Raw genomic sequence first — 13090 nt, 5'->3', positions numbered from 1 at the left:
TTGTGTTCAATTCTGGGCACCGTGTTATAGGAAAGATGTTAAGTGTAAAAGGGTGCAGGGAAGATTTACGAGGTTGTTGCCAGGACTCGAGGGCCTGAGCTATAGGGAGGGGTTGAGTAGGGTGGGACTCTATTCCCTGGAGCGCAGGAGGATGAGGGGTGATCTTATAGAGGTGTATAAGATCATGAGAGGAATAGATCGGGTAGATGCACAGAATCCCTTGCCCAGAGTAGGGGAATCCTCCAAAATAGGTTCAAGGTGAAGGGGGAAAGATTTTACAGGAATCTGAGTGGTAACCTTTTCTCACAAAGGGTGGTGGGTGTATGGAACGAGTTGCCGGAGGAGGTAGTTGAGGCAGGGACTAAGAAACACATAGACATGTACATGGAAATAACAGGTTTAGAACGATGTGGGCCAAATGTAGGCAGGTGAGACAAGTGTAGCAAGGTCATGTTGGTCGGTGTGGGCAAGTTGGGTCGAAGAGCCTGTTTGCACACTGTATCACTCTATGACTAAAGCAATACTGTGACGTGATTGATGGTTGATGTGGACTTGGTGGGCCCAAGGGCCTGTTGTCACACTATATCTTTCAATCGTTCAATCAATTAACCTCTAGGACTTCAAAGGTTCATAACCAATTTTGAAACTATATTTTTCTATTATTCACGTCTATTTGAATAAAGTCTATTTGATTTTTGACGGCGGTAATTTTGATTTCGAAGTGTCCATCACTGAGTGTCCCAGGGCCATTTGGGGGTTTGGGGAGGGGGTGTCAGAAGAGACCTGGTTTTGCTCAGGGGTAGGGTTGCCAACTTTCTCACTCACCAATAAGGGACAAAAGGTCAAAATAAGAGACAAATTCCCCACGGCAATTTGTTGCCCGACTTGGCCGTGGCTGGGTGAATGATGAGTTGTCCCGGGTGCTGGACTTCACACAAAGCCCAGCCAGCGGGCCAGCTGAGGAGGTTTGGACCAGGCACCCCATCCAAAGTCCGGCACCCCATCCAACTCATGAACCGATGATCGGCCATGAGTATGAGGGGTGGTGGTGGTGTCGGTGGTAAGCGAAGGTCCGAATGTCGGACAGCTGGCCGGGCCGTCGACCGATGGGGCCACGGGCGAGGCGCTGCTGCTGCACTCCATGGGCTGCACTACGTCGGGACGGGTGAGGCGGGGCCGGATGCGGCGCTCCGACCCGACAGTCCCCTCGACCTGAGTAGTAGCGGTCAAACACGGGACAAGGGCGGTCCCATACGGGACAAACCCATTTAGCCCAATATACGGGATGTCCCGGCTAATACGGGATAGTTGGCTATCCTAGCGATGGAAGGCTCCAACGCTGAACATTAGGGAGGGGCAAAGCACCCTCACCCAGGAAGTGCAACCTCCAAGTCAACAGGACTTGGTGGTCAGTGGGGCCATGGACAAAGTAGTGTTGGGGACAAGGGGGATGTGGGTGGATGGGGCAAGTGGGAGTCTACCTGAGGGTTGAAACACCCAGCAAACACTTCTAGTGTAGTTTAGAGATACAGGGCGGAAACAGGCCCTTCGGCCCACAGAGTCCGTGCCAACCAACCATCACCCCCATGTTTTACCTCCATGTTACACTAGTTCTACCCTACACTCTAGGGACTATATACAGAAGCACATTAACCTACAAACCTGCATGTCTTCGGGATGTGGGAGGAAACCAGAGCCCCCGGAGAAAACCCACGCAGGTCACGGGGAGAATGTGCGAGCTCCGTACAGGCAGCACCCGTGGTCAGGATCCAACCCGTGTCCCTGGCGCTGTGAGGTAACAACTCTACCACTGCGCCACCGTGCCACCCCAGCACTGCAGTGAAGTCCTCCAACTTGCCAGGGAATGGAAGATATAGAGTCGGAGAGGAAAATATAGTCTGTTTGGAGATAGACACAAAATGCTGGAGCAACTCAGTGAGACAGGCAGCATATCTGGAGAGAAGGAATGGGCGACATTTTGGGTCGAGACCCTTCTTTAGACTGGGAGGCTTGATTGATTCTCAATGTGCACTGGCTAAGATGGTCAAGGGGGAGCTGTATCACAGTAACCATGCCCCCTTTTGTTGATGGTAAAATAAAATATTGTGCTGCAGTGCCTACTGTACTTTGCTCCGTGCCGAGGGAGAAATCCTTACCTGTTCTGATCCCTTCTCTTCCAGTTAGATAAGACACAGTCGGCATGAACTAAGATGGGTGGCAGTCTGAGGGTCTCCGATACCTGGCAATAGGGAATGGCAAGATTCTTGGGCAGCACCTGGCACAAAACACACCAAACCCCAAAGAAATCAAAAGTCACTTAATTGCCTCTTTTCAACATCCAATAACGCTGGGCGGCACGGTGGCGCAGCGGTAGAGTTGCTGCCTTACAGCGTTTGCAGCGCCAGAGACCCAGGTTCGATCCCGACTACGGAGTTTGTACGTTCTCCCCGTGACCTGCATGCGCTTTCTCCGAGATCTTCGATTTCCTCCCACACTCCAAAGACGTCCGGGTTTGTAGGTTCATTAGCTTGGGTTTGTATACATGATATAAGTGTAAATTGTCCCTATGTAGTTGGGGGCTTGTGTTAATGTTCGTGGATCGCTGGTCGGTGCGGACTCGGTGGGCCAAAGGGCTTGCTCACGCGCTGTTTCGCTAAACTAAACAAAAAACAGCTTTTCATTGTTCCTCGATATACGTGACAATAAACTAAACTGTAGTAGCGCGGCATGGTGACGAGGCGGTAGAGTTACTGCCTCACAGCGCCAGAGACCCGGGTTCGATCCTGATATCAGAATGCTGCCTGCACGGAGTTTGTATATTAATCAAAGGGCCTGTTTCCGCGATGTATCTCCAAACTAATCTAATACAAAGCAGGCGCGGAAATCGCTATCAAAACAAAGGGAGTGACACAATTTCTTGGCTGCCGTGCCCGTACATGCGCACACACACATGCAGGCGCATGCATATGTACACACTCGAGGCTTCGGCCGTGGGCCCTGTGGACGGTAACATCGGGAGCTAACTTGGTTGGTGACCGACTCCGAACTCCAGCAACAGCAGCTTCGTCCGCCCCGAATTGTTCACGGGGTCTGTCATCGGCCGGCGTTGGGCTTCAACATCGGGAGCCTCGATCGCCTCGATGCAGCAGTTTGATTTTAAGCCACGCCGGGCGATGAAAGGCCCCGCGAACTGGCCGATTCAGCCTTTAGAAATCGTCTGATGAAGTCCGGATTACAAAACGTGGGGGGGGTTGTCCCCCACCTCTCAAAGCATGGGGGGGGGCGAGCACCCCCCTCCCTGTCCCCCCCCCCCCCCCCCCCCCCCCCCCAGGATTTCCGCCCCAACACAAAGAGTCAATAAGAAGTACTCAAACCTTGGTGTGGTTGTGTTCACCCTCCTGCCACACATAACCCATTGTAATGAAGCTCAGAGCCGTGTGGGCCAACCGCAGCTGCTTGTGCCCAGTGAGCAGATGGGTGCCCAGAAGTTGCATCTGTGGAAGGATAAGGAAGGAGATAAATACAATGAACAAAAGAAAAATAAACACAAAATGCTGGAGTAACTCAGTGGGACAGGCAGCAGCATCTCTGGAGAGAAGGAATGGGCGACATTTCAGGTCGAGACCCTTCTTCAGACTCAGCTTGGCATTTGGAATTCCTGGCCTGTTCTTTGGGATATTTAATCCAAGGTTTCTCTCAGTTGGCCATTTATTTTAAGGTGGATTTGGTTAGTTTTAGAGATGACTTTCATATGAAGAAAGACCGGATAGACTCGGATTGTACTCGCTAGAATTTAGAAGATTGAGGGGGGATCTTATAGAAACTTACAAAATTCTTAAAGTGTTGGACAGGCTAGATGCAGGAAGATTGTTCCCGATGTTGGGAAGTCCAGAACAAGGGGTCACAGTTTAAGGATAAGGGGGAAGTCTTTTAGGACCGAGATGAGAAAAACATTTTTCACACAGAGAGTGGTGAATCTCTGGAATTCTCCGGCAGAGAAAGTAGTTGAGGCCAGTTCATTGGTTATATTTAAGAGGGAGTTAGATGTGGCCCTTGTGGCTAAGGGGATCAGGGGATATGGAGAGAAGGCAGGTATGGGATACTGAGTTGGATGATCAGCCATGATCATATCGAATGGCGGTGCAGGCTCGAAGGTCCGAATGGCCTACTCCTGCACCTATTTTCTATGTTTCTATGTTTAGAGATACAATGTGGAAACAGGTCACCGAGTCCACACCAACCAGCAATCACCTGTACATGAATTCTATCCTACACACATGGGGCTATTTACAGAGACCAATCAAACTACAAACCTGCACGTCTTTGGAGAAAATCCAAGTGGTCATAGGGAGAACGTGCAAACTCCGTGCAGACAGCACCCGAGGTCAGGATCAAACCCGGGTCTCCGGCGCTGTCAGGCAGCAACTCTACCGCTGCACCACCATGCTGGCCTGTATTCTTCAAAGATGTCTCCGACTTCCCTTGAGCGCATAAAGATGAGACTGAAGAACAATAGACAATGATAGACACAAAGTACTGGAGTAGGTCTGTGGATCAGGCAACATCTCTGGAGAACATGGATAGGTGACATCTCGGGTCGGGACCCTTGCTCAGACTGATTTAAGTCAGGCTCGCTGCATCTCCAAACTAATGTGAACTATCCATGCTCTCCAGAGATGCTACCTGACCTGCTGAGCTACTCCAGCACTTTGTGCTTATCTAAGGATAAGACAGGTAGTTAATGGTGCTTGGGATATGGCTCCCCCTCTTAACACTGCCCTGCAACAAGCAGGAACTCACTTTGTGATGTTTTCAGAACAGAACATGACCCTTACTATCTAGAGCTGCAGATAAACTCGGGCAAAGGTTAACAGAAACATGTCAGTCTGTCGGATTGTCTGTCAGCTGAAACAAATTTTTTTGAGAAAAGAGAAAAAAAATGTTTTAAAGTGGTTTGGCAGTGGGCCAGAGACTGACTTGTTCATAAACAAGTACAGGTTGCTCATGGGCCGTGCAAGGCTACAAACAAACTCTGGAGAAAAGGTTCTGGCAACGTTTCGGGTCGAGACCCTTCTTCAGACTGGTCGTACCCCAGTTATTCCTTCTGCTCCCTGTACCCATTGGGCAGTAGATACAGGAGCTTGAAAGCATTTACCACCGGACTCAGGAATAGCTACTTCCCCTCTGTTATCAGTATTCTGAACAGTCCTTCTATAATCTAGGGTACTGTCCGATTCACCTTTACCCCATTGTGGACATTAGACCCCCTTGTCAATGGATCCACTGCGCTACAATGTTGAGAACTATATTCTGTACTGTGTATTTTCCTCTTTGCTCTACCTATTGTACTTCAGTTCGGTTTGATTGTATTTAGAGTAGTAACTGATTATCAAGGTGGGCCGTGGGAGGCACAGAGGCTAACAGTGGCCAGGGATGATCTGGACGGAGTTGACATAGAAACATAGAAACATAGAAAATAGGTGCAGGAGTAGGCCATTCGGCCCTTCGAGCCTGCACTGCCATTCAATATGATCATGGCTGATCATCCAACTCAGTATCCTGTACCTGCCTTCTCTCCATTCCCCCTGATCCCTTTAGCCACAAGGGCCACTTCTAACTCCCTCTTAAATATAGCCAATGAACTGTGGCCTCAACTACCTTCTGTGACAGAGAATTCCAGAGATTCACCACTCTCTGTGTGAAAAATGGTTTTCTCATCTCGGTCCTACAAGATTTCCCCCTTATCCTTAAATTCCTTCTTCCTTGACTGCTGCAACAGGCCTTTATTGCCAACTGCAGGTTGGACTTTGAAAATGGCTCCTAAACCGGGCAACGCTTGTACATATATGGTCTCAGTGGGCTGTTTCAATGCTTTTTTTTCTCTTCTTTTTTCTTAAGCCCCCCCCCCCCACCCCCTCGGTCATGGCTGGCCATGGGTGTCTCCAGGCTTGGAGGACGCCTGTGCGTGATTTTGTTTAACGTGGGGAGACTGGTGCACAGACAGCGACCACATGGTCCTTGACAGATCTGGGCCAGGGTCCAGTGGCATGGAGTCCAAGACCCTTTTCGGCTGCAGCCTTCATCCGCCTTCCCAGCCGTTGTGACGCTCCACTAAGGTCAGCCATCATCCTCCGCCTGTTCCACTGTTGAGGTCTTGGTTGGATTGCTCTTTGTCAGAGACCTCCCCCCCCGACCTTACTGCCATGGGTGGCCCTACCAGGAGCATAGCTCCAGATGGCATCGCTCTCAGGATCTCAGGACCACACAAGCTTCTCCACCACGACAAGGTGACAATCCATGCAGAATTGTGTCCTTTGCATTGTGTGCTTAAACAGGGATAGTACTTATGTACGGCAATAATCTTACTGAGCTGCATGCAAAGAAAGAATCTCACTGCACCTCACTGTCCATCTTCAAATGCAGTGTTAAAACGCATTTGTATTCCCTGGCTTTTGACCATGCCTGAGGCTTTGCTTCTGTTTTTGGTGTTTTTGATGTTTCTTTATTTTACATGTCTTTTCCTACTATTTCTTTTGATTGTTATTTTTGGTGTGTGTTCACTTTTTTTTGCCAATGATTAGTGATGTACAGCACTTTGTTGCAGCTATGTTTGTTTTTAAAGTGCTCTATAAATAAAATTATTATTATTATTATTGTACAATATAGAACCATTGGGCAGCATGGTGGCGTAGCAGTAGAACTGCCGCCTTACGGTGCCAAAGACCCGTGTTCGACCCCGACTACGGATGCCGTCTGAACGGAATTTGTACGTTCTCCCCGCGACCTGCGTGGATTTTCTCCGAGATCTTCCGTTTCCTCCCACGTCCCAAGGACGTGGAGGTTTGCAGGGTGATTGGCTTGGTAGAAATGTATCAATGTAAAATTATCCCCAGGATGGTGTTAGTGTGCGGGGATCGCTGGTCGGCGCGGGCTCGCTGGGCCGAAGGGCCTGTTTCCGTGCTGTATCTCTAAACTAATCTAAACATTGAAGTATTGAGCTCAGGATCAAATGGTAAATGAAGGACCTACTCTGTTTACTTCGTGACGAAGTTGATGACACTCAATCAGCTGAGGGAGATTGGTGGCGATATCCATCCATGGTTGGTAGAACTTCGGAAGGTCGGACTGGTGAAATAAAGCAATCAATTATTCATCAACTCAGCTAGAGGCAAATTATGCAAAACCTGACTTTGTGCAGAGAATTGGAATGCCAATTTGTGTTTTTAAAGCTAAAATGGGGAGGTCACTGTTCCAGAAATTAACTTATCACAAGGAACATTTGGGTTATTAGAATCCAAAGTCCTGGTGTAGCTCAGCAAGTCAGGCAGCAGAGAAACATAGAAACATAAAAAATAGGTACAGGAATAGGCCATTTGGCCCTTCGAGTCAGCACCATCATTCAATATGACTATGGCTGATAATCCAAAATCAGTACCCCATTCCTGTTTTCTCCCCATATCCCTCGATTCCATCAGCCCTAAGATCTACATCCAACTCTTGGATAGATAGATAGATAGATAGATAGATAGATAGATAGATAGATAGATAGATAGATAGATAGATAGATAGATAGATAGATAGATAGATAGATAGATAGATAGATAGATAGATAGATAGATAGATAGATAGATAGATAGATAGATAGATAGATAGATAGCCTTTATTGTCATCCAATGTATATCCAGTGAATTGGCCTCCACTGCCTTCTGTGGTGGAGAATTCCACAGATTCACAACTCTCTGGGTGAAATTATTTTTCCTCATCTCAGTCCTAAATGCCCTAACCCTTATTCTTAAGCTGTGACCCCAAGTTCAGGACTCCCCCAACATCAGGAAGATTTTTCCTGCATCTAGCATGTCCAATTTTACATGTTTCTATAAGATCACCTCTCATCCTTCTAAATCCCAGTGAATATAAGCCCAGTCGATCCATTCTTTCATCTCTAGCATCTGTAACATCCCTACATAACATGAATGGGCGACGTTTTGGTCTGGGACCCTTCTTCAGACTGTCCTCCTCCATGTACCCACCTATCACTTGTGCAGGAAAGAACTGCAGATGTTGGTTTAAAACAAAGATAGACACAAAATGCTGGAGTAACTCAGCGGGACAGGCAGCATCTCTGGAAGAGCTGACTTCTCGGGTCGAGATGTCAGTCTAAAGAAGGGTCTTGACCCAAAATGACTGCTATTCCTTTTCTCCGGAGATGCTGCTTGACCCGCTGAGTCCAGAGATTCAAGCATCTGCAGTTCTTTGTGTCTCCATATTGATACCTCTGCTCCAATAGTTTAAGAGTGGCTTTGACACTTATACACACTGGCTGTATACATGAGGGTTTACTTTTGCAACCTGACCTCTGAGAGGTAGGAAGATAAGGCAGTCTGAAGAAGAGACCTTAGTTAGTTTGTTTGTTTAGTTTGGAAATGCAGCGCGGAAACAGGCCCTTCGGCCCACCAAATCTGCGCTGATCTGCAATCCCCACACATTAACATAAAGCTACACTACACTGGGGACAGTTTATAATGATACCCTGCCAATTGGCCCACAAACCCGCACGTGTTTGGAGTGTGGGAGGAAACCAGAGATTCTGGAGAAAACCCACGCAGGTCACGAGGAGAATGTACAAACTCTGTACAGACAGAACCTGTAGTCAGGATCGAACCTGGGTCTATGTAAGGCACTAACTCTACCACTGCGCCACCTGAAACATTGTTCATATCTGTCCTCCAGAGATGTTGCCTGACCCACTGTGTTACTCCAGCACTTTGTGTTCTACACTTGCTTCCAGCATCTGCAGTTCCTTGTGTATCCATTTGAGTTAGGTTTCTATGCCTCCTTGTATTTGAAGAGTATTTCTGTGGAGCGTGTGTGCTACCAATTGGTGAAGATGTGGTAGTACAAGTGGAATTACTACAACAGCATTTAAAAGGCATTTGGGACATAGAACATAGAAAACAGGTGCAGGAGTAGACCACCATTCGGCCTGCATTTGGCTCAAAATAGACACAAAAAGCTAGAGAAACTCAGCAAGATGGACTATCTCTGGAGAGGAGGAATGGGTGACGTTTCTGGGATACTGAGTTGGATGATCAGCCATGATCATATTGAATGGCGGTGCAGGCTTGAAAGGCCGAATGGCCTACTCCTGCACCTATTTTCTATGTCTATGTAACTATGTTTCGGGTTGAGACCCTTCTTCAGTCTGAAGAAGTGTCTCGACCTGAAGCGTCATCCATTCCTTCGCTCCAGAGATGCTTCCCGACCCGTTGAGTTACTCCAACATTTTGTGTCGATCTTCGGTTTAAACCAGCATCTGCAGTTCCTTCCCTATGCATTTGGCTCATGTCCTTCTAAACCTATCCTATCCATGTACCTGCCTAAACGTTTCTAAAATGTTGCGATAGTCCCTGCCTCAACGCCCTCCTCCGGCAGCTCGTTCCATGCACCCACTCAGTTGGAAGTTAAATCATGATTGAACATTTTAACACCGGTAGAAAAAGTCAATACATACCAATGGCTCTGGCAAGACAAACCCAAACTCCTCGGAGATATTAAACGCCTCCAGGTTTATGCACCTTGTATCCCTTGCCTCAGCTTCTTCCTTGTTCATTGTTCAGTGGGAAATATTAAAGGCGCTGCAGCGAAATCGGTTGAAATGTAACAATTGCTTCCAAATGTGTTTCACCCCCAGCTCGAGAGCTGGCCTCAGTAAGTGTAGATAGATAGCTGATGGTGTAAGCTGCAGTTTGGACTTTGGACACTGCTTTAAATGTTCTTTTGGAAGGCAAATATGTGTGCCATGTCATTTGCTCTGTCAAAGCATTCAGGAATAACTGGTCGGAATGTAAAAACTCACCCCCTGAGTTGGGAGGACAAATGATGTTTGCTCTTTCAAAGGCAGATCAAATAAAACAGCTGGCGAGATAAGAGAGCAGAGATAACAGGGGTTGCATCAGGAGGAGGGACATGAGGTGCAAAGTGGCTGCTCATAGTCATAAAGTGATACAGTGGGAAAACAGGCCCTTCGGCCCATCTTGCCCACACCGGCCAACATGTTCCAGCTACACTAGTCCCACTGGGCAGGTGGGACTAGTGTAGCCGGAACATGTTGGCCAGTGTGGGCAAGTTGGGCCGAAGGGCCTGTTTTCCCACTGTATCACTGGTCCATATCCCTCAAAACCTGTCCTATCCATGTACCTGTATTAACTGTTTCTTAAAAGTTGAGGCAGTCTTAGCCTCAACTACCTCCTCTGGCAACTCCTTCCATACACCCACCAGCCTTTGTGTGGAAAAAGTTACCCCTCAGATTCCCATTACATTTTTTCCCCTTCATCTTAAACCTAGGTCCTCTGGCCCTCGATTCTGGGCAAGAAATTCCATGCATCGACCCCGATCTATTCCTCTCAGGATTTTATACACCTCTATAGGATCACCCCTCATCCTCCTGTGCTCCAATGAATAGAGACCCCAGCCTACCTAACCTCTCCCTATTGCTCGCGCCCTCTAGTCCTGGCAACATCCTCGTAAATCTTCTCTGTACCCTTTCCAGTTTGACAACATCTTCGAAATGTGGCCTCACCAACGTCTTATACAACTGCAACAAAACATCACAACTTCGATACTCAATACTCTGACTGATAAAGGCCAATGATAAAGGCCAATTACAGAGTTGACGTGGAAAAGCTTTTCCCACTGAGAGTAGGGAAGATTCAAACAAGGGGACATGACATGAGAATTAAGGGACTGAAGTTTTAGGGGTAACATGAGGGGGAACTTCTTTACTCAGAGAGTGGTAGCTGTGTGGAATGAGCTTCCAGTGAAGGTGGTGGAGGCAGGTTCGTTTTTTTCATCATTAAAAACCAAAATTGGATAGTTATATGGATGGGAAGGGAATGGAGGGTTATGGTCTGAGGTATATGGGACTAGGGGAGATTATGTGTTCGGCACGGACTAGAAGGGTCGAGATGGCCTGTTTCCGTGCTGTAATTGTTATATGGTTTGTTATATGGTTAATGTGCCAAAAGCCTTTTTGACCACCCTATCTACCTGCGACTCCACCTTCAGGGAACCATCTACCTGCGACTCCACCTGCAGGAACCATCCACCTGTACTCCTAGATTCCTCTGCTCTACAACACTCCCCAGAGACGTACCATTCACTGTGTAGGTCCTGCCCATGTTAGACATCCCAAATTGCATCACCTCACATTTTTCTGTATTAAATTCCATCAACCATTCTTCAGCCCACCTGGCCAACCGATCAAGATCCTATTGCAATGTTTCACAACCATCTTCACTGTCTGCAAAACCACCCACTTTTATATCATCTGCAAACTTGCAAATCTGAAGGGGCTGTCCCACTTGGGCGTCATTTGTACACCACGCAGGTGGCGCGCGTCACTGGGGCGCCGTGCACGACCGCGCGTCACTGCCTACGTCACCACGCACCATGCACGCATCACGTGCGCGTAAATTATGTCACGTAAATTACACACAAAGTACGCCCAAGTGGGACAGGCCCTTTACCATGTATGTTGGCATCAATAATGCTGAAGAGGAAATGGTTGGGAGCCTCAAGTTCCTTGGCATAAATATCACCAATGCAGGCCATTCTCCAATGACTCTTACAAAGTTCTACAGATGCACCTCAGAAACCATAAGGAGGTTTCCACAGTCTATAGCTCTCAATAGACAATAGACAATAGGTGCAGGAGTAGGCCATTCGGCCCTTCGAGCCAGCACCGCCATTCAATGTGATCATGGCTGATCATCCCCAATCAGTACCCCGTTCCTGCCTTCTCCCCATATCCTCTGACTCCACTATTTTTAAGAGCCCTATCTAGCTCTCTCTTGAAAGCATCCAGAGAACCCGCCTCCACCGCCCTCTGAGGCAGAGAATTCCACAGACTCACCACTCTCTGTGAGAAAAAGTGTTTCCTCGTATCCGTTCTAAATGGCTTACTCCTTATTCTTAAATTGGGGCCCCTGGTTCTGGACACCCCCTCGTTTCCCTTCCCTCTGACTCTCAGTCTGAAGAAGGGTCCCGACCCGAAACGGCACCTATTCCTTTTCGCCAGAGATGCTGCCTGCCCCGCTGAGTTACTCCAGCTTGTTGTGTCCATCTTCAGGTGCTCCCTCATTGTGACACAGGGAATCAACTCAACCGCTCATGTCATAAGTGATAGGAGCAGAATTAGGCCATTTGGTCCGGCCATTCTCAATGACTCTTACAAGTTCTGACAGATGCACCTCAGAAACCATAGGAGTTTCCACAGTCTATAGCCTCATATACCATCAAGTCTACTCCGCCAGTCAATCGTGGCTGACCTTAAGGATAAGGGGGAAATCCTTAAGGATAAGGGGGAAATCCTTGCTAAAACCTCAGATGAGAAATGACTCTTTCTTTTTTCACACAGAGAGTAGCTCTCAATGACAATATCTCTGGAACATTCTCTGCCACAGAGGGTAGATCATCCCCAATCAGTTCCTGCCTTCTCCCCATATCTGACTTGGCTATATTTAAGAGGCAGGAGTTACATCTCTGTGAGAAAAAGTGTTGGCCCTTGTGGCTAAGGGGATCAGTTCTGGGGTATGGACTCTCAGAGAACCCGAAACGCAGGTACGCCAGGGCCGCCTGAGTTGATGACTCAGCTTGTTGTGTCCATGATCAGGTATTGAATCCCTCATTGTGTGCAGGAATCAACTCAACCGCTCATGTCATAAGTGATAGGAGCAGAATTAGGCCATTTGGCCCATCAAGTCTACTCCGCCAGTCAATCGTGGCTGATCTATCTATCTCTCCCTCCTAATCCCTTTCTCCTGCCTTCTCCCCATAACACCCGTATCCTCACAGAACGGGGTTTGTCCACTCACCCCCATTCCAGTGTGCAGCAGGTTAAAATACAGCCTCATATACAACCCAAAGACATGCTATCTTGCAGGTTAATTGTGGATTTGATTTCTGGACACGGAAATTGGAGGTTTGGTATTTTTGTTTTTAAAAGAGTTTTTGGCTATAAAGCCACACCTTGTCTGGCATGTTGACAGGAGTGGCTGCTCCAGTGGGCTCCGGAGATGTGCCAGTGGTCTGC

At 47.8% G+C, this 13090-nt stretch overlaps 1 protein-coding gene across 1 annotated transcript in view; it reads right to left on the bottom strand.

Moving 5' to 3' along the window:
* Window positions 1-9994, bottom strand: part of ido1 (indoleamine 2,3-dioxygenase 1) — a 32260-nt gene extending 22266 nt beyond the window's left edge. Inside the window, exons 1-4 of the mRNA XM_055662140.1 lie at window positions 9512-9994; window positions 7030-7125; window positions 3375-3494; window positions 2157-2275 (exon numbers count right to left, since the gene is read on the bottom strand). Coding sequence (XP_055518115.1) covers window positions 2157-2275; window positions 3375-3494; window positions 7030-7125; window positions 9512-9610 — 434 coding nt within the window. The 5' untranslated portion in view covers window positions 9611-9994. The remainder of the gene's footprint in view (window positions 1-2156; window positions 2276-3374; window positions 3495-7029; window positions 7126-9511) is intronic.
* Between the last annotated feature and the right edge of the window lie 3096 nt (window positions 9995-13090).

Source organism: Leucoraja erinacea, chromosome 35, assembly GCF_028641065.1.
Source record: "Leucoraja erinacea ecotype New England chromosome 35, Leri_hhj_1, whole genome shotgun sequence".
Taxonomy (NCBI): Eukaryota; Metazoa; Chordata; class Chondrichthyes; order Rajiformes; family Rajidae; genus Leucoraja; species Leucoraja erinaceus.
The sequence above is the reverse complement of the archived record's forward strand: the minus strand, read 5'-3'. Positions and strand labels throughout refer to the sequence as shown.